Source organism: Sciurus vulgaris (genome assembly GCF_902686455.1).
Source record: "Sciurus vulgaris genome assembly, chromosome: 18".
Lineage (NCBI taxonomy): Eukaryota > Metazoa > Chordata > Mammalia > Rodentia > Sciuridae > Sciurus > Sciurus vulgaris.
This window is the reverse complement of record NC_136479.1, coordinates 31,338,553-31,359,993: the sequence shown is the minus strand read 5'-3', so window position 1 is coordinate 31,359,993 and position 21,441 is coordinate 31,338,553. Positions and strand designations below refer to the sequence as shown.

Genomic DNA, 21,441 nt, shown 5'->3' with positions numbered 1-21,441 from the left:
CCCATCCTCCGAGGAGCCCTCAGCTGTTCCAGAGACAGCCCTTTGTGTTCCTTGCGAATACAGAGGGCCGTGCAATGACTATTCATCAGTGCCTGCTGGGCCAGAGACGCCATCCACCCACTTCACTGTGTGTGAGGCTCTCTTGTCAAGTATACAGCAAGGTAGAGGCACAGCTGAGACCCAGGCCCAGGCCTCCGGGCCAGCAAGGCCCCAGCGGGCTCCTAGGAGATTTCATTCTGCCCTGTAATGGCAGATGGAAGCACCTACTTAAGCTCAAGGAGTGTCGCGATCACCTCTTATGGCCGATGTCTGACCCATGCAAGGCGAAGTGATAGTGAGTCCAGGTGGGATCACGGGCCCCACTGGGCAATAGGAGCAGAGAAGGTCCAACCCGGCCCAGGGTCTGTGCGCTCAGGTTCCTCTCTCAGGAGGGGCTCGAGGCGGTTCCAAGCCTGTGCCCAGCGCCTTACAAACGACAGGCTCTCGACGTTTCTTGATTGAAGAACTATCTCCAAAGGTGCAATAGGTAGGCTCTTGGAGAGGCCCGCAGGACCTGCGCGCGGCTTTGCTGCGCTGTGCGCGCCTCTGGGGACGCTGAGTCAGAGTGCGGGGGCGCGGACCCAGGGAGGGAGAGGATGCGGGGAGGAGACGGGGAGTCGGGAAGGGAGGGTTGCAGTGAGTCGACTGGACCGGAGTTGGGGAGGGGCGAGGACGCGGGGAGGCAGGGGCGCCGCTGTGGGGAAGGACGCGGGGAGGGGGCGCGGCGCGGAGGACCGGCTGACGGGGGCCGGGGTCGCGCGGCTGACTGGGCGGCGGCGCGCAGCGACACAGCGTCCCGAGGCGAGGACGAGCGAGTGCGGTGCCCGCACCTCTCCGCACAGCCCGCGTCGCGCGCCCAGACCAGCGGCTACAGAGCTCCAGCCCGGCTCCCTCCACGTCCGCTCCGCGCTCCTCTGCTCCAGGCCTCGCCATGGCCCCTGCGGTCTGGTCTCGCCTCAGTCGCATCCTCTGGCTCGCTTGCCTCCTGCCTTTAGCCCCAGCGAGGGTGGCGGCAGGTAAGGAGCTGGCCCGGACGTCCCTGTCCCCGCAACCTTAGGCCACCCGGGGCCCGGGCCAGTCCCTGGCGGGCGGGCTACCGGAGCCTGGGCTGCGGAGGTGGTGTCTGCGCCCTGCGCGCTCCTGCCTCCTCCCTGGAGGCCACTGTGGCCGCCGCGGAGGCGAGGCCGGCAGGGAGCAGCGACTCTCCTCTCTCCCCTGACCCCTGTCCCCAGAAGTCTCCCGCGCTTGAGGGGCCTCCCTGTGCCCCTCTGTTCTTGCTTCCACCCTCAAGTCCGCCCTGCCCTGAGAATCGCTCGGGGTGGCCGGCGCATCCATCCATCCCTTGGGCACCGCTGGGGGTGGGGGAGCAGAGGACGACGCTCTGAGGCCAGGGTGGGATGGGGTGGGCCTGGGCGGCCTTTGCACAACAGCACCCCAGGGAGCTCGACAGTGTGCCCACCAGGCTGCGTTTTTACCTTAAGATGCCGCCTTAATCTGGGGAGGTTTTCACCCTGCTCGTGTTGGCTTGTGGGTGGGGGGGATGCAATTTTAGAGCCCAGGAGGCCAGTCTGCCATTTCCTAACTGGAAGTGATTTCCAAAATGGACCCCGAGCTGACAGGTTCCTTCGAGCCAACCATCCAAAGGCCAGCACCTACCTTCCAGCCACATTTTGGGAACAATAAAAGGACCCAGATTGGAGAACTGAGAGACAGGTGGAACATGGGCAGCTATGGGAGTAGGGGGCCACAAATGGAATACCAAGATTTTTCATTACTCCTCACCCATAAGAGTGGTAGGGAGAGGAAGGAATTTAATGCAAATTTGTAGAAGAAAAGTCAGAAGGTAATGAAGAACCTGCGTCTTAGGCGTGGATTAGGAGAATTTTGTGGAAATTGTGCTTGGACAGATCACCTGCTTCCCCTTGGAAATTCATACAGAAATGGAGTCTCTTGTCCACTAGGGTTATATGTGTGTAGAAATTAGACAAAATTTTTAAAAATAAAATGAACTTTATTGCAAAAATAACGTGAATTTGTTGGCAATATGTGTGGTTCCCAGGCTGGCCAATTGCGTCCTTGATAGTCAAAAAGAACAGTGGCTGAGACTGGAGCTAGGGTACATACCTTCTTCCCCACCCATAAGAGAAAAATTGAGGCCCAAAAGCCTTTTCCACCCTTCCTGTGGTTTGGGTAACCAGGATCTATGCATCAGAAGTTCATGCACTGGACCAGTAATTAATTATAGGTTGTGTTAGACTTTGGGAGATGTTTTGGGCTGTCTACATGTGATCTGTTAAAGGGCAGATGTAGCCATTTTCTGGAATGTTCTGGGGCCCCACATGCTGTGTTGTGGGAAAATTTACACGCCCCAAGTGGAGGCCCTGGGTACATGGTGGGTGTTTCTTTCAGGGTCAGGCTTTGGGGGAAGTTGCCCCTTTCACTTTAATTCCTTTAGCCCTGGGTCACTTGGGAACCAGTGTAGCTTCCAAGCCCCTCTCCTGGCAGCTCTGTAGTCCTAATTCATGTCTCCTGAGCTCCCAAAACAGAAAAGATGAATTTGGGTGGGTCAAGCAGCAGACCCTAGGCTTGGTGTCCTTCACCTACCCTGGACAAGGTCTTTAACAGACACCTTCAAAAGCCCTGAGGGAAAGGGTTGCCTCTCCTACAGGTTTTGAAATACTCTTTTTTTTCTTTTTCTTTTTCTTTTTTTTTTTTTGGTGCTGAAGATTGAACCCAGAGGCACCCTCTCACTGAGCTATACCCCCAGCTCTTTTTTAATTTTTTATTTTGAGAAGGGTCTCAAACTTGCAGTCCTCCTGCCTCAGACTCCTGAGTCGCTGGGGTCGCAGGTGTGCACCATCAAGCCTGGCTGAAAATATCTGCTTTTTAAAACCCAGCCTGAGGAAAAGCACCCTGGAAGCCTTCTCTTGGCAGGGCAGGAGGGAGATGTCACAAGCTGGGTCAGCGTTTTCTGCAGTGCCTGCAGTGGCCCCTCCCTGCTCCCCTTCCCCCTCCCAGCCCCAGCCCCAGCCCGTTGCCCTCCTGATTCCATTCCCATAGCAATGGATCTGCGTAGTGTGCTGACATGCGCCTATCTCACTGCAGACACAGGATGGCCATTAGCATGCAGCTGAACGTCCCTGCCACCTGTCAGCCTCTCTCTGGCCCGTGCTTCTCAGGCAGAAGATGGGGATTGGCAGGAGCCAGAGGAGGAAGGGAGGAGGCAGCCTCCCAGCCAGGCATCCCCCTGCACAATTGGGCCTGATGCCTCCCAGTCAAAGGGAGGGAGCATAGAGCCCAACCCTGGGGTGCAGATTTGCTGGATGGTCCTGGGCAATCGTGGTGACTCATGAAGACCTCTGGTTCCTCAATATTCACACTGTATTTGCTTGGAGAAGTTTCCACCACAATGCTTGGAATTCTCTCTTTGAGGTTAAGACAATACTGGTCCCTTTTTCAGTGTCGATATTTCCTTGGAAGTGACCAGCCCCTGGCATCTTGACTCCAGTGGCTTTATAATTCAAGAAATGGCCCTGAAGGAAAGAGATTTGGAAAAGGGAATGTGGGACATGGGTGAAAGGAGAGGTTGAAGCCAAAGTCCCGAATGAAGGCAGGTAATGTTGCTGTGGGGTGACTGGGACAAACTCACCTCCCAGTTTTGCTGAGAGCCCAAAAGGTGTGAGCTTCCCCAGGCCAGGCACGTGTCCTGCATTTCAGGGTCCTCCCAGCACCTGCAGAGGTGGCCCATACACAAAGGGGCTCAGTTGGTAGCACCTGGATGAACAAACAGTCCCGGGGGACGGTGCCAGGTGGGCTGGTCCCTCTGCCAAACCTACTCTCCAGGTCTCCCTCATCACTCAGTGGCAACAGTGCAGAACACCTATGTGCCAAGTACTTTGCTGTGCACAGAGGACATGGAGATGGCCCCTGCTCTCAAGGCCCCTGCTCTCAAAGTGCAGTGGGGGAGAAGAAGAAACCTATGCTTGGGCCATCAAGAGTGCGCTGGGGCCCAAGGGTACAGGAAGGCTTCCTGGAAGAGACCCATGGACAAGTAGGTGGAGAAGGGTATTCTAGCAGCAAGGACAGCCTGTGAAAATAGCCCTGAGGCCAGAAAGGGCAGAGCACATCAGGGGGCGGGTACAAGCAATTCAAGTGGCAGACTGTAGCCACTTGATGTGAATTCACAAGATGTGAATCTGGACCCACACTGAGGCTGGTCTGTGATCATGTGATCAGATTGTGCAGAAAACTGTCATTGGGGTGGTACTGGAGGCTAGGGGCCAGGGACCAGGGAGGAGCAAGAATCCAGACAGGGATGCAATGGGATGGAGCTGTCATGGAGAAGAGGGGAATGTGCCAGATGGGAGCTGTTTGAGTGGCGGAGACCTGGGGATCCTCTCTAGGGATAGCTGGCCCCTCTTACCCCAACAGAATGCAGGGATGAGGAGGCTGCAGGGATGAGGCCTGTGCTGGCCAAGAGAGCTTTGGCCAAGGATAGAAGTATTCTGTGTGTTTACATGGGCTGAGAGTGGCCAGTAACCACAGATGACCCGTAAGCACTTGGAATGTGACTGGTGTGACTGAGAAATGGAATTCTTCCTTTTAACTACATTTAAGCAATCAAATTTGAATAATTTAAACTTCACACAGTGACAAGTGGTTAGTAACCACTGTCCTGCTCAGCCAGAGCCCAGGGCTCAGGAAGGAGGCCTGTTGCTGGCTCTATCAGCATTTGGAGACACTTGAAGTCCTGGGAGAACTAAGTTTGATTGGGCGGGTGAGTTCGAGTGAAATAAGCAGGGCGGGGCTCCACTTTCCTTCCAGATCACTCCTCTGCCTGATGCACGCTGCATGTCCAGATGTGTCCTCCAGATGCACAGTCCTCCCCCGACCCTGGACACCCTCTGACATCATGCCCTGTAGAAATTCTCACCTGCAAAAAGAACCAAATGACAGGAACAATATTACGAACCCAAATGTCCAGTAGTAGCTCTGTTGTAAGAGTGAGGTGGTGTGAAGTAAGATAAAACCTGCTTGAGGGATTATTGTGCAAATATTTTTGAAATTGCTGTTAGCATAGCCGTGGACGTGCTTTTGATATACTGTCCTGTGAAAATAAAAAGAATTCAAAATTGCGTGCCGAGTGATTCTGACTGTGGAAAAAAACTTGCATGCATGAAAAAGATACATGAGGACAGCAGTGTGACAACAGCTTTTGGGAGGTAGGGTAATGGGACATTTCTGATGTTCTTTATGCTTATGTTTTGTTCTTAGAATGGAGACAAATCTTACTTTAAATATGTTACCTGTTTATATTAAATATCATGCAACTGTCTAAAACAGATGTCGAATAATGACTCAGGACAATACCCACGTCTTTCACTCAACTTTGTCTTCCAAATCTGAATTTTGTTCAACCTTAACGCGTAGTCCAACGAATGGAAATGCAGGCATTTCTTGGCAGTGATTATTCTAGAGGAGCAGCTCTGCTGGTCCCTCCAGTGACAAGCACTGCCAATCATTTTCTAGGTATAAATCTGCTCTGGCTGGACTGAGCCATACACATTCTGTTTATCGGTGTGAAAAAAATAAATTTTGAAGACACTATAAAAAACCTGGAATTTGGAGTTAGTTGGACCTGGCTTTGAATTCCAATTTGACAATGAATTAGCTGTAGGATCCTCTGGCAAGTCATTTGAGCCACCTAAGCCTCAGTTTTTCCTGTAAAATAAATTCCAATTGTTCCCCTTATCCCTGGTTCCACTTTCCAAGGTTTCAGCTCCTTGAAGTCCTCCTGCTTTGTCACTTTTCAATAATCCTCCTTCTGATGCATTGTCAGATCAATAGTAGCCTGATACTACGTCATGATGATATTCAAATGAGTATTGCATCATCTCTCATCATCACAAGAAAGGTAAGGACAGTATATTTTGAGAGAAGAGAGGCTACATTCATATAACTTTTAATAAAATATATTGTTAAAATTCTATGTGTGCATGCGTGTGGTACTGGGGATTGCACGCAAGGGCACGGTGCCTTTCCTTTTTTATTGGAAGACGGGTTTTTGTTTTGTGTGCATTTTTTTTTTTTGGTACTGGAGATCAAACCCAGAGGCACTTAACCACTGAGCCACATCCCCAGCCTTCTTTTACATTTTATTTAGAGACTGGGTCTCACCAAGTTGCTTAGAGCCTCACCACTTTGCTGAGGCTGGCTTTGAACTCACAATCCTCCTACCTCGGCCTCCTGACCCACTGGGTTTACAGGCATGCACCACCATGAGATTGGGACTTGCAAAGTTGCCCAGGCTGGCCTCAAACTTGTGATCCTCCTGCCTCAGCCTCCCAAGTGGCTGAGATTACAGGCGTGCACTACTGTACCTGGTTAATTCTCCTCTAATATTAGTTACTAGTGCTAATCTCTTATTGTGCCTAATTTATAAATTAGTTTATCATAGGTATGTATGAATAGGGGGAAAAAAAGTATATGTGGGGTTTGGTACTATTTTCAGTCCCTGATGTCCACTGGCAGCCTTGGAACATATTCCCTGCAAATAGAGGATGTCCACTTTGCTAGGATGGATGCCCTCTCAAAGGTAACTCAGGGGTTCCTCTGCCCACCTCCCTGAAACTGTCTGTTTCTTGGCTCCTAGGCCTGTATGAACTGAATCTTACCACCAACGGGCCCACCACTACAGGAGCCGAGGTGACCATCTCTGCCAGCCTGGTGGCCAAGGACAACGGCAGCCTGGCACTGCCCACTGATGCCCACCTCTACCGCTTCCACTGGATCCATACCCCACTCGTGCTCACTGGCAAGATGGAGAGTGATCTCAGCTCGACCATCCGCGTGGTGGGCCACGTGCCCGGGGACTTCCCTGTCTCTGTCTGGGTCACTGCCGCCGACTGCTGGATGTGCCAGCCAGTGGCCAGGAACTTTATTGTCCTTCCCATCACAGGTGAGGATCTTTCCTGGAATATGAATTTACCTTCAGATGTTTGGAGCAGAAAAAACATGCAACCTCACTAGTACATCAGTGCAAATTTTACCCATGGATTTCCTTCTCTGGTGTCAGTCGAGTTAAAAAGGATCAGAAAATATTAATACCCACTGCAGGCAGGGTATGCTGAAATAGATACTTCCAGTACCTGTACTTCCAGTACTCCTGACGGTATCATTAAAACAATCCTTTGGAGAGTAGCTAATCAATATATATTAATGGTTATAAATTATTCTTGTCTTGGGTTCTGTGATTTGTTATTGATTCTTCTCACCACACCTCTCTCTCTCTCTCTCTCTCTCTCTCTCTCTCTCTCTCTTCTCTCTAAGAGGTTCTGGCTCTCCTGCTCTTTTGGAGCTTATAATCTAATGATAAATTTATATTCAGGAAATAAGCCTCCATTTGGCAATGTCTTATGCACCAAGGTGTTCATTGCAGTGGTCTTATTATCTGTAAGAAGATATAAACAAGTCAAGTATGCAGCCGTTAGGGGACCAGTTAAACAAACGTATTGAAATAAGGACCCTTACAATAAGTTTGCAGGTTCATGGGTAAATTCGCATTCTTGTAAAATTACATATTAAAAAAAAAATCACAGACTTGTATAACCAATCCATTAAGTTGTATTTTTTTCTTTCTCATTCTTTTTTATTTTTATTTGTTCTTCTAGTTATACATGACATTAGGATCCCAGTCTTGTGGCTGTACATGATAGTGAGATTCACTGTGGTGTATTCATTCATCTACATAGGACAGTTATGTCAGGTTCATTCCATGGTCGAAAGTTCCTATTCCTAACCCCCTCCCTTCTTTTCAGTCCCCTTTGTCTGATCTACTGAACTTCTATTCTTCCCTTCCCCCAACTTCATTGTGAGTTAATATCCAATAAACTGTATTTAATACATGTATCCATTAAACACACCCACACATAAATACTTTGCAGTACTTCAAAATGCCAACAACAGTTGTGTTTGGATATACATAGTTGGTTCTCTTTTTATTCTGCTTTGGAAAATTTTTCAAATGAACTCTATGAATATAACTTACTTTCTGCTTTTTGTGGTAAAAAAATTAGTATTTAGTATTTTTTTGTCTCTTTAAATTTAAAGATCTTTTTTTTTTTTTTAAATCAAGATCTGGGGCTGGGGTTGTAGCTCAGTGGTAGAGCACTTGCCTAGCATGTGTAAGGCACTGTGTTCAATTCTCAGCACTGCATATAAATAAATAAAATAAAGGTCCATTGAAAACTAAAAAAAATTTTTTTAAAAATCAAAAGCTGTAAAGTTTATTATATCTAAGATATATGTATTTGTGGAAAAGAAAGCCTCTAAAAACAAAATACTAAGGATTTCCTCTCTTTGCTTAGAGAAGGAGACCTCAGGGCCCAGCACCTTGGTGGGGAGACACAATCTATAGAACTTTTCCTAAGTTCCTCTAACATTTTGAAATGCATTTGCACTTCAGTATCTTTGGGGGGATTTGTTCCAGGATCCCCATGGATACCAGAATCTGTGGATGCTCAAGTCCTTTATATAATATGATTAGTATTTGCACACAATCTACACACATCCTCCTATATACTTTAAACCATCTCTAGATGACTTATAATACCCACAACAATGTACATGCTATGTAAGTAATTGTTTGTCTTGTTTAGAGAATGATGCAAAGAAAAAAAAGTCTCTACACATTCAGTAATGATGCATTTTTTTTTCAAGTATTTTTTTTTCTTACCACGGTTGGTTAAACCTGTGGATGAGCTGACTCTATTTCTGCAGTTTCTTTTTTTAAAAAAATTTTCGTAGTTGTAGAAAGCATGCCTTTTTTCATTTTTAATTTTTTCAGATGTTGATAGACCTTTATTTTATTCATTTATTTATTTATTTGTGGTGCTGAGAATCGAACCCAGTGCTCACACATGCTAGGCAAGTACTCTACCATTGAGCCACAACCCCAGCCCCAAAGTTTCTTTCAAAGCCTGTGCATTTCCTTCTGGTCCTGGGCATCTTTTGCCAGGAAGTTCAGGGTCCTGGTGAAAGGGGGACATGTAAGGTAGATTGTGAGTATCCATGTGGCCAGGGGATGACTTGGATGCCTGTGTGTTCAGGGACCTGTGAAGTCCCCTCTTCCTGTCCAGCTCTGAAAGCCAGAAGGTCCAGGTGGGAGAGGGGCTGCCTTGCTAGCTAGCCATGAGGAAGCTCCCAGTCTCCTCTTTCCCAGTCCCTCCACAGACTCACCCTTCCTCCATCTTTCCCAGAGTTCCTCGTGGGGAACCTTGTCGTCGCCCAGAACACCTCCCTGCCCTGGCCCAGCTCCTACCTCACCAAGACAGTCCTTAAAGTCTCCTTCCTTCTTCATGACCCAAGCAACTTTTTCAAGACAGCCTCTTTTCTCTACAGCTGGGACTTCGGAGACGGGTATGTCCTTTCGTATCCCCCTTAATGTCCCAAAGGCATGGTGGTAGCGGGGTCCCTTCATGCATGCCCTGCCATTCCACCTGTGCAGAATGCTCCTTACTCATCCACCAAACCTTTCTTGAGCACCTGCTCTGTGTCGGGCCTGGGGTCCCAGGGACATCCATGATCTGGTTGTTGGTCCTGCCTTTGGCCTGTTGCATCCCAGTAGAGGAAGCCATCAGTCCCCAGCATGCCCTTAAGGAAGGTCAAGTGAGGTAGGATTTTTTCCCCATTTGAATTTGAAAGGCACCCAGCCTGAACAGGGCCTTCTCTATATATTTTTCGAAGGCTCATATCTATAGTATCTTCCCTAAAAATTTATTCTTAAAATATTACAGCATTGAAATATATATAAAAAAGAAGATCCTGTTGGGGAGATTAGCCAGAAAGAGGAGGACAAAGAGAAACACACATACACACACACACACACATACACACACAGTAGATTTTGATATTCCATACTCAGACTTTGATATTTCAAAGAGGACTGAGGTAGCAGCAGAGGATTTTCATAACACGATTTGAATGAAAAAGAATTGTGCTTGTTTATTAGCAGAACTTTGGACCTAAAAACAAAACAATGCATGTGGATTTACAAAAATGTAAAAGAAAATCACATTCTAGAACTTAAAATGTCAGAACATCCCCGAACAGAGAATGTATAAGCTTCATATTCAGATCGCAGTACAGACCAGAAGTTCATAAAAACAATTTTTTTTTGTTACAAACTTAATGCACAAAGAGTTGTAGACCAGCCTGGAGGTTAGTGAACTCTAAAATTAAAGGGAGCCATCCCCAAGGCTGCCCTCACTTCTGACACTGACTTGCTCAGCCAGAGGGAGCACAGTCCTCCATAGGAACATCATCACCTTTGCTAGAGTTTGGGTCCAAAATGTCCCTCAAAGGTTCCTAGAATGGTGCTATTATGGGGGGTGGAACCTATAAGAGGTGAGGCCTAGTGGGAGTCTTAGGTAATCAGGGGCATGCCCTTGAAGGGGACTGTGGGATCCTGCCCCTTCCTCTCTTTCATGCCCCACCATGACGCACATGGGCCTTTTCTGCCATGTGCTCCCACCATGATGTACTGTGCTGCCACAGGCCCAAAGCACTGGGGCCAACCAGTCATGGACTGAAGCCTCCAAAATTGTGAGCCAAGAGGCATCTTTTCTCTTTATAAGCTGATCATCTCTCGTATTTGCTACAGTAACAGAAAGCTGACTAATACAACCTCTGACACCAATTGCAGTTTTGGTGATGGAGGGTTCCCAAGCCCACACAAAGCTTGGATAGTTGCCCAGAAAGCTTCACATGACCTATTAGACTCAGAGTTATGGTTTAATATTAGATTTCACTATGATCTATTAGACTCATAGTTATGGTTTGGGATGGTAAAAGGATATAGATTACAATGAGCCGAGGGTAGTAATGAGTGCAGAACTTCTGCACATCCAGCATTTTTGATGCTTCCAGCATTATTGTGTGATGGTGCACACAGAGTATTACCAACCAGGAAGCTCAACTGAGACTCTGTGTTCGGAGTTTTTATTGGGATTTACGTTGGTCTGCTGAACTGCTATAACAAAATACCACAGGCTGGGGCTCTTAAACAAAGAATATTTTTTTTCTCACAGTCTGGAGGTTGAAAGTCCTAAATTAAGGTCCCATGAGGGTTGTTCTGGTGAGGGCTCTTTCCCTGCCTTGTAGGTAGCCTTCTTCTGTCTGTGTCCTCATAGGGCCTTTCCTCTGTGCCAGGGAAGAGAAGGAGAAAGAGAGGGAAGGAGAGAGATTTGATTGTGTGTGTATGCATGTGTGTGCACGCTCGTGATTGAACCCAGGGCTTTGCACATGTTAAGCACACAAACCTTGGTCTCTCTTCTCATCAAGACACCATTCCTGTTGAATTATGGTCTCACCCCTGTGATTCCACTTAACCATAATTACCTCTTTAAAGGCCCTATCTCTAGATATAGTCGCACTGGGGGTTAGAGCTGTAGCATATGAATTTTGAGGGGACACAATTCATTTCATAACAGGGCTCTGATGCCTAGGCATGATTGACTGCCTATGCCATTGACCTCAAGCCCCAAGTCAAGTGATACTATGTGACCCAAAGCCTCCACCCTAAATCATATTATAAGACTATCCAGAATGACCCATATTGTTAGACTATCCAGAATGACCCATATTGTTAGATTATCCAGAATGACCCATATTGTTAGACTATCCAGAATGACCCAAGGATCCCCAGGCAAACAGAGATACCCCACCAATTCAATATTTTAAAACATATTCTTGGGGATTGAAGGTACAGCTCAGTAGGAGAGCATGTGCTTAGCATGTTAGGGCCCCATTTTGATCTCAGCACCATCACTACCAACAACAACAACAAAAACCTTTTAGGTTGAAAGAAGCTGTGATGAGATGATATTAGAAAACAATGAGGAGGAGAACATGGTACATACAAGCCTGAGAGAGTATCTGCTCCAAGGCTGTAAACAGAGGCAAATTCATAGTTTTAAGTGTTTTCATTATTATTATTAAGGAGAAATGAAAATTAAAACATTCAACTCAAGGACTTAGAAGGAAAAAAAACATACAAAAAGAATGAAAGAGTTAATAAATAAAAAAGGATGAATTAGAAGTAGCAAACCAGAATTAATACATTCAAAATCTGTTTTTTTGCAAGAGATGGGGCAGGGGAAATAAAGTGTGGAAATCTCAAGCTATTATTAATGTCTTCAAATGAGAAAGTATGCATTTGCTCACAAATTTAAAGTCCTATCAAGGATTTCAAAGTAGCAATCACTATAGGTATAGTGATACTATTTTTTTTTAAGTATAAGGTATTACTTTGTTTAATTCGAAACTCCATGTTAATCTATTTGAAAATGTTAGTGAATGGAACAACTTCCTAGAAAAATGTAAATGACTAGAATGACTTAAAAGTCAGTTGCAAAAAATTGTCCCCAAGAACCACCAAACCAGGTGATTTTATTGGCAAGTTATTTTATGCTTTGAAAGAGCCAGTAAATATCCTGTTATGATATAAATTCTTCCAGAGTACAAACCAAAAAGAGACCATCTCGATTCAGTCTACAAAACTCACACAACTCAAAACAGAAAACTACATGCCATTTTCATTTTAATCTTACATCACCCCTTAAAAGTAATAATGCACCAGGGCCACAAGAGCCATGCATGTCTGAAATTGTCACCAAATCCTTTTATCTTCAGAAGAGAGAGTCTTCAGACCCTTACAGGCGTCCAGCCCAAGAGCCACCTGTCCTTCTAAGCTGTAGATTTCATAGCAAAAACAGATGCACAGTGTATACTCTACCCCATAATGTATCTGTATTTCTTTTTTCATTTTTTTCTTTGGTACTAGTGATTGAACCCAGGGTGCTTAACCACTGAGTCACATCCCCAGCCCCTTTTGTTTTTTATTTTGAGACAGGCTCTTGCTAAGTGGCTTAGGGCCTCCCTAAGTTGCTGAGGCTGTCTTTGAACTTGCGATCCTCCTGCCTCAGCCTCCCAAGTTGCTGGGATTACAGGCATGCACCACTGTGCCTGCTTCTATCTGTATTTCTTTGAATCAAAACCTCACTATGGGGGTTGTAGCTGTAGCTCAGTGGTAGAGCGTTTGCCTAGTGTGTGTGAGGCACTGGGTTCTATCCTTAGCACCACCTAAAAATAAATAAATAAAATAAAGATATTGTGTCCATCTACAACTAAAAAAAAAAAAAAAATTTAAAACCCCCATAACTTTGGCACAAGGTTATGTTATCTGTTGCATAACCTAATTTGAGAAGCATTCAAGTCAAGAGTAACTTAGAATACTAAAAAGCAACTCTATTATTTTAGTTCATTATTTTAATATGTTAAAGGAGAAAGATGAGGGGATCATCTCATTAGACATCAAAGAAGTATTAGAGTGAGCAGAGATGGACATTCAACGAGATTTTGGTAAACTAGCACAAGGAGTTGCTGGAACCAACTGCCAACATGATACTCAGGGGTGAAACTTAGAAGGTGGGTTTCCTGGCCCTAGGCAGGAAGAGGCATCTGCAGTTGGATGTCGGGAGTCGGGGCTTCTGGTTGGGGTTTCATTGGTGAAGGTTTCGTGTGGGTGGTGGGTGGAAGTTCTGAGGCCCCACCAACTGCCCCTATGCAACATGAGGCCAGGAGTCCTGTCCCAGTTTATCTCTTGGAGGACACACAACCTTTCATCCCCATCAGAGCCCTACACAGAGGAATGGAAGTGAGGTGGGACCTCTCCTTCCCTCCCTGGCCTCAGTTTCTTTATCTGTGAAATGGGCCAGCTGACCTCAAGCCCTGGCCGGCTGGAGCAGGGGTGGGGTAAGGGGCAGCCGCTATGATGCCCAGTATCCATTAGTAGCCACATCTCTTCTGAGTTACGGGAAGGGGAAATGACCTGCCACCTTCTTCCTCTCTCCTCCCTGTCACCTTACAGGACCCAGATGGTGACTGAAGACGCTGTGGTCTATTATAACTATTCGATTATTGGAACCTTCACTGTGAAGCTCAAGGTGGTGGCTGAGTGGGAGCAGGCAGAACCAGACGCCACCACTGGCATTGTGCAGAAGACGGGCGACTTCTCTGCCTCGCTGAAGCTACAGGGTGGGTCCCCGCTGTGCAGGCTGAGTGTCTAGCTCCCTGAGGAGCCCTGGATGCCACTGCCTTCCTGATCACAGAGGCCCGGGCGGTTGCTGGCCTGGGCTCAGGTGCACATCCCGCCTTCTCATGCCCCACATCCTCTGAGCAGTCTCCATGGGTCCTCGCTTGGGAGAGGGCATGCCACGCCACGTTTGGGGGGTCCCACGGCTGCTCAGTGGCACAGCTGGATTTGAGCCCAGGTCTGCCCAGAGCCCGGGTATGACCACACATCTGCTGAGAGTTGGATGATCCTTTCTGCTCCTTGTTCCCCAATCACACCGACCTCCAGTCAAGGGTCACCTTGACAGGTGGGAGGCCTCTGTCTGCCACACGGGAAGGGACTACCCAAGCCCATCCACCCCTGGTTTTGTGCATCTGTGGAAGATTTCTTGGTTCTGGGTGGTGTTTTTCCCATGGCACAGGTGACAATTTGGTAGCAAGTGAGTAGGAGAGCTGGCTCTGCCTGCTTCTCTAAATTCCTCTCTCTGAGCTGGCTTCAGCACCTATAGCTGACGGAGAGGGGCCCTGGACAGACCTGTGACCCTCCCTTGGGACATAGAGGAGAGGAGAGGGTGGTGGCACTCAGCTCTGGGTCTGGGAGCCCCCCGACCGCAGTCCTCAGCCACCGAGTCTAATGGGTCCTCTTTCCTTATAGAAACCCTTCGAGGCATCCAGGTTTTGGGGCCCACCATAATCCAGACCTTCCAAAAGATGACAGTGACCTTGAACTTCCTGGGGAGGTGAGTGAATCCTAGAGTGCACTGCAAGTGCCCTGTGACCCTTTTACACTTTGATGGAGGCTCCTGAGCCTCAGGGATCTTACACCAACTGGCAGATGTGGGCAGAATCTGCTTTGCATCAGGCACTGTTCTAGAAGCTGGTGGGAGAGTGGATTAGAGAGCCACTACTTCCAGGGGTTCTGTGTGCAGCAGCGGGCAAGGGGGTCTAGAAACGGAAGCAGATCATCCCAGTGATGTGTCGTCAGCAAGCCCACTCATGACAGGGGGACCCCAGCAGCACTCTTGGCAAGAGCAGAACAAGGTGAGGTTTTAGAAAGTGAGGAGAGGCGGAGATGTTGGGTGTGTGTTCACCAAGGTGCCTTCCCTAGGGCTGCTGGGATGGAGAGAGCTGCAGAGGTCGGTAGTCAGGACCCTCAAAGCACTGGGACATATCAGAGGGATGCCAGGCCAGGCAGAATGAGCAAAGTACACAGAGAGTAGAAGTTTGGCATTTGGCAGCCCTGATCTTTTTTTGGTACTACTGGATCTTTTACCACTGAACTAGCCCCTGCCCACACCCCATTTTTTTAAAAAAATTTTGAGACAGGGCCTTGCTAAGTTGCTGAGGCTGGTCTCAAACTTGTGATCCGCCTGTCTCAGTCTCCAGAGTCACTGGGCAGCCCTGATCTTTGAGGGGCTCAGTGTGCTTTCCTTGGGGCCTCCGTGTGTGAGTTGGGGACATTCATTTGACATTCCTCAGATAGACCTGCGTTCTCACTAGAGAACATAGTCTGAGACTGTGCTGTGCAGATGAATTGGACTAGTCCCACCCTTGCTAACCTGTCAAAGGCCTGCTTATGCCTTAGATCCTGCTTACATAGCACCTCCTCCAGGAAGCCTCCCCTGACTTCCTAGTTCAGAATATCGTGCTCTCCCTGTGCTTCTGTAGCACGCTCCCCGGGCCGCCGGAGCCCCATTCTGCCTCGTTTAGCATTCTGTGCCGGTCTCAGCCCCAAGCTGTCTGAATCCCCTTGGGGCCGTGGTCCTTGGCTTCTGCCTCATTGTGTCCCCTGGTCTGGAATATGCGATGCTGGGACCAGGATGGCTTGGCATCCTGTCCTGGAAAGGACATTGAAGTCCACGTGCACCTGGCTTTCCCTGGACTGGGTCTGTGCTCCTTCCTTGCTGATCCACATCTGAAGACCTGTCCCGTTCCCTTGCAGCCCGCCTCTGACCCTGTGCTGGCGGCTCAAGCCCGAGTGCCTCCCTCTGGAGGAAGGAGAGTGCCACCCTGTGTCTGTGGCCAGCACCGCTTACAACCTGACCCACACCTTCCGCGACCCCGGGGACTACTGCTTCAGCATCCGGGCTGAGAATGTCATCAGCAAGACACATCAGTACCACAGGATCCAGGTGTGGCCCTCCAGTAAGTGACGCCTCGTCTCCCGCGGCAGCGCCACATAGGCAGCAAAATCCTGCCAACCCTGCCACCATCACCCATGTGCTCCTACGAGCCAACCTTGCCACGGTCGCCCCCACCCGCCCCACAGTCATTGACCAACACGGCCAATACCAGCACCACCGCTCTGCCAAAACCATCAGCAGCCAACTCTGTCCTCTCAGTACCACACCCCTCCACCCACCGGCACCACCATCAACACCAGCACCACTAAACAAACCAAGCCATCTGCCACCATCACCGCAGGCTCCTAACAGTTCTTCCAGCGCCACTATCATGGCAGGAACAACCCCATCGGTATTCCCACCAGATTGCCTCGGGCATCTCTGTCCCCCCCACTCCTGTGAACCCCAGACTGGGTGGTGCTTCACCCCCAGCCCCTGGACCAGGACCAAGACTGTGCCATCCAGGATCACCCAATGCCCACTCTCATCACCGCCATCGTCCGCAGCCCTCGCACACGTTACCAACCACGCGTCCCCGACACGAACACTCCTGCACTAATGGGCCACCACATCCCAGTGTTCCCTCCTTCGCTCCCACCCCACCCCGGTGCTGTTGCCATCACTGAAATCAGCATCCAATGGTGACTCTGCCCAGCGCTCAGGGCTGTGGTGTCTTCCAGGGAGGATGGGCGACTCAGAGAGTGCCAAGTGTGGTTGAGAATTCTCGGACCCCAGGAAAGTGCATCCTTACATAGAGGAGGAAGTAGGATTCTAGGACCCTCAGGGATAGCCTCCCAGATGCCCCACCTGGTTCTATCTTCAGTGGGGAAAACTAAGGCACAGGGAGGCAACCAGACTGGAGCTCAGCATGAACCTGAGCACAGGTGTTCGGACTCTTGCTCCAGGGCTCTTCTTTGGGGTCAGAGTTTGTCTCAGGGCTTCTGAGCTCATTCCAAACCCTGCCAGCTATGCCTGTCCCCAAGGCTGGCCTTGTAGGTGTATTGACACTGTCACTGCCTGCTCCAATCTCCCTAGTCTCCCTTGAGTCCCTGAGAAGAGGTAGTGCTCTACTCCAGGCCCTGGCTGACTTGTGGGCCTCACTGGGTGCCCCGAGCCCTGCTGCCTGCAGTCCCCTCTGGGCACTGAGTGTCCGGAACTCCGAGTTCTGTGGAGAAGATGGCGGTACAGGTAATCGCCCCATTTATTCCTGGAAAACAGAGCCTCATGGCAGAGGGTGAGGGAAGAGTGAGAGGGAACCCACAATTCCTGATGGCCTACTGTGTGCCAGGCACATTCTCACTGTGGCCACCTCACAGATCAACATTAGTGTCAAGTGTCCTGGGCAGAGTCAGGCATGAAACCCAGGACCACCTCTGCAGACATGGGGTTCTTTCTACTCCATGATTCTGCTTCCTAGCAACAGATTCAGTGGGTAAACCCAGTAGTTCCAGAGTAGAAGTTGTAGCGGGGTCACAATGCTGCTTGGGGTTCCCCACAACATGGCGCCCCTTCTCCCAAACAAATCACCCAGGAGAGCAAAGAGGAAGTGGTGATGCCTTTCATGGCTCAGACTTGGGAGTCAAATGCTGTCACGCTGTCTTTGGCTGTGCACTAGGAGCCAGTCACCAAGTCCAGCCCACACTCAAAGAATGGGGGATCTCTGTTACCTTCTCATAAGTTACCTGAATAACTTGTGGGCATATTTAAAAATTTCCACTTAATTCTTCTTCTTCTTTTTTTTTTTTTGGTCAAGTCACTAGTTGGGATGCATGTGTGTAAGGTCACTGTTGGAGGTCAAGTCCTCTCCCCCACAGCGAGAGAACCATTTCAGCAGCAGCAACCCAGTCCCATAACTTCTGCTCTCTCACTCCCAGGCATCCAGCCAGCTGTCTTTGCATTCCCATGTGCCACACTTATCACTGTGATGCTGGCCTTCATCATGTACATGACCCTGCGGAATGCCACTCAGCAGAAGGACATGGTGGAGGTGGGTGCTCAGTAGGTTAGAAGCTGGGCTACTGGGCCCTACCTGGGGAGGATTTCTGGGGTGGGCCTGGGGAGCAGGGCAGGATACCTGGAGTTTGGGGTTTGGGATGATGTGCCCCAAGGTCCTCGGGTTTGGGATGATGTGCCAAAGAGGCTTCTATAGATTGGGCAGCATTGGTGAGTTGGTGTCCCTTCTGACTTGCCCTCTTCTGTGCTCACCCTTTGCATAGTATGTGGAGTGCCCACAAGTATTTCTGTGCACTCTGCGACTAGGCTGCTGAGCTTTTAAGGCCACTTGGGGACTCCCAGTGGGTGGTGATTGACCCGTGGGGTTTTGTTCACCATAGGTGGCTGATTTTGACTTTTCCCCCATGTCTGACAAGAACCCGGAGCCGCCCTCTGGGGTCAGGTGCTGCTGCCAGATGTGCTGTGGGCCTTTCTTGCTGGAGACACCATCTGAGTACCTGGAAATTGTCCGAGAGAACAACGGGCTGCTCCCGCCCCTCTACAAGTCTGTCAAAACTTACACTGTGTGAGCGCCCCCTGCCTATCCCGACTCTGCGTTAACCGACTGCCAACTGGGAACCTCAAGGGGGGTGGTGTGTGCCACAAAGCAGGAGGAGTTTATGTGTGAGGACAGTTTGCCCAGGCCAGCCATCCCATCTGTATAGTCCAGCTACTGCCGCAAGCCCCTCTCAGTCACCCCCAGCCACCAGCCACCCTCCCATGTATGGTCCAGATACTGCTGTAAGCCCCAGTCGCCCTGCCTACCCTCTGCTAAGCAGGACTCTGACACTTGGCATGTTCCCTTGGGACTCTCCTGGGTGGATCTGGCTACCACTCACCCATTCCTCTCATATTGGTACATCTACCTTCTTTTAGGAGATCATTCTTCCCTCCCCAGGGCTGCCCTGCTGATGCCAGAGAGCTAGGAAGGAGGTCTCAGGTGGTTTAGGATACACAGTGAAAGATCACAGATGGGTACCATCACAGAGAGCAGCACGCACACAAGGAAATCTGCGAGTCTCATGGGCATCCCAGATAACTTGCTCTCTATTTGTTAGTTCCGTTGCTGGGATGCACCTGAATTAGAACTAGAACTAGAACTCAGGTGAAATTTGAACTCCCCCACTCAGCCCTTAGAGCACCTGGGTCTGGCCTCTCCCTCTGTGCTATGTCTCTGCAGCTCTGTGGTCCCATTGTGAGGCCACCTTACCCCGACTTGCTTGGTAGGGGCTGGGTAGGGGAAGGAAGAGCACTTCCTGAGTACTGAATGCTTTACAAATTCACCTTCTTTTATTGAAAACCATAAGTTCAATGTCCATCAAGGAAAACCCTGCAGCAAAAGGAGAGATTGAGCCAGTGGGGACTTGGGTTCCCAGTATGTGCATGGAGAGAGTGCCCCTGGCCTGTCCAGCTGCTCCGAAGGTGACCTTGAGAAGGAAGAAGGGGGAGGGTTACAGCCCCTCTCCTCCCCTCCAGCTTAGTGACCTGGGGGAGGCAGAGCAGGTGCCCAGGGAGATGAGGATCAGGCCCAGGTGCAAACGTCCAGGTGCCAGGGGCAGCCTGCACCTGTTGGGGAGGGACAGGTAGGACTGTGGGGGCGGGGCTCTGTTGCTGTGACTGTTTGCTCTCAGACTTTGTGCCGAAAGTATCGTTCATACTATCGTGCAGGTCATTCCCATGAAACACTGCCATCATCACCAAATAAAGCTTAAGTGCTCTGAATATCGCCAAGCACACTCAGTGTGGCCGAATCTCTTTTTCATGCGTGGATGTTGGGGTCTTGCAAGTGGCAAGAGCAGTACTCAGATCCGGCAGGACATCCTGTGGTGACAGGCAACGACGAGCTCATGAGGGTCCCTGGAGGTGGGTTCCATGTCCTCGGGTCACATAGTCCAGTCTGAGATCCCAGGTGGACACTAGAGTCTAGGTGGGAAGGCAGGCCACCTCTGGGAAGTTGCTGGAGATGCAGATCTTTGGCTACCACTGCACACTGAATCAGGAGCTGCGGAGGGGAGCAGCCCCCTCTTTTCACAAACCCCGGGACTGCAGTGCATGGTCGAGCGGGAGAACCTCTGGTCTCTGTGAGGCTCTCAGTTGTAATGTTCACAGTTAATTGTAGGAGCTCTTGTTCAACGGCAATTGCATTAAAGAGGTCCGGGTGGGACTTGGGGTTCTACATTTACGATAAGTCAGTGGGTGCTGCTGATGCTGCTATTCCTAGGGCCGTGCATGGAGCTACAAAGATCTGAGTCTAGATATTTGCCCAGCTTTGCTCCTTCTGTAGGAGGTTTGGAACTTTCTCCCAGTTGCCTCATCTCTCCCACCCAGCACGTGTGCCCCAAGCTCCGAAGAGCTTGACATGGGTGGGAGTGGCCCCTGAGAATGGAGGACTGTCCCTTGTCCCATTTGAGTCCCACTAGTGTACCACTATGAATCAGCAAAGTCACCTGGAACTTTCCCAGCTTCAACATCATTGTTTTTTTTAAATTAAATTAAATTAATTAATTAATTAATTTTTGGTACTAGTGATTGAGCCCTAGGGTGACTAACCACTGAGCTGTATCCCATCCCTTTTTATATTTTATTTAGAGGCAGGGTCTCGCTGAGTTCTTCAGGGCCTTGCTAAGTTGCTGAGGCTGGCTTTGAACTCGGCATCCTCCTGCCTCAACTTCCGGAGCTGCTGAGATTACAGGTGTGTGCCACCAGGTCCGGCAGCATCATAGGTATTTAAAGCAGATGCTGCCATGCCACCCTTCCCCTGAGCCCCATGCAGGGGTCCACCATGCTAGGGTTTTGAGTAGGAAGGAGCCGGAGCTTGGCAGGGAACCCTTTTGCCTTGGATAACTGGTGAGAGGAGAAAGGGACATCTCTGAGAGGAGATGTGTGTGTGGGGAATCTTCTTGCCTTGACTTATTTTAGTGTCTATAATAGACAAGAGCCAGGTGTCACCTCAAAACAATTCCCTTCTACCACAATACATAGCTCCTCTGCACCCCTGTACCTATTTCTGAGAACCTGGAATAAGAGAGTATGAACTCCACTCAGGAATTTAAGGGGAGCTGTTCATGCTGAAAAGGAGGTTACTACCTCTCTGCACAAAATCACACAGGAGTTTAAAAAATTTTTAGACAAATTATCAATCACCCGAAAGGTTAGC

At 49.3% G+C, this 21,441-nt stretch overlaps 1 protein-coding gene across 2 annotated transcripts; it reads left to right on the top strand.

The window, feature by feature from the left end:
* The first annotated feature begins 703 nt into the window (after positions 1 to 703).
* Positions 704 to 20,020, top strand: TMEM130 (transmembrane protein 130). Of its 2 annotated transcripts, none has more exons than XM_079120951.1 (8): positions 704 to 1,055; positions 6,692 to 6,997; positions 9,297 to 9,456; positions 13,967 to 14,133; positions 14,825 to 14,909; positions 16,112 to 16,314; positions 18,167 to 18,279; positions 18,626 to 20,020. In XM_079120951.1, the coding sequence occupies exons 1-8, from the start codon at positions 971 to 973 to the stop codon at positions 18,812 to 18,814; spliced, it is 1,308 nt and encodes a 435-aa protein (XP_078977077.1). In that variant the 5' UTR covers positions 704 to 970; the 3' UTR covers positions 18,815 to 20,020. The 2 variants fall into 2 exon arrangements, with proteins under 2 accessions (XP_078977077.1, XP_078977078.1); XM_079120952.1 differs by having other exon boundaries at positions 808 to 1,055; positions 18,662 to 20,020.
* Positions 20,021 to 21,441: the final 1,421 nt, after the last annotated feature.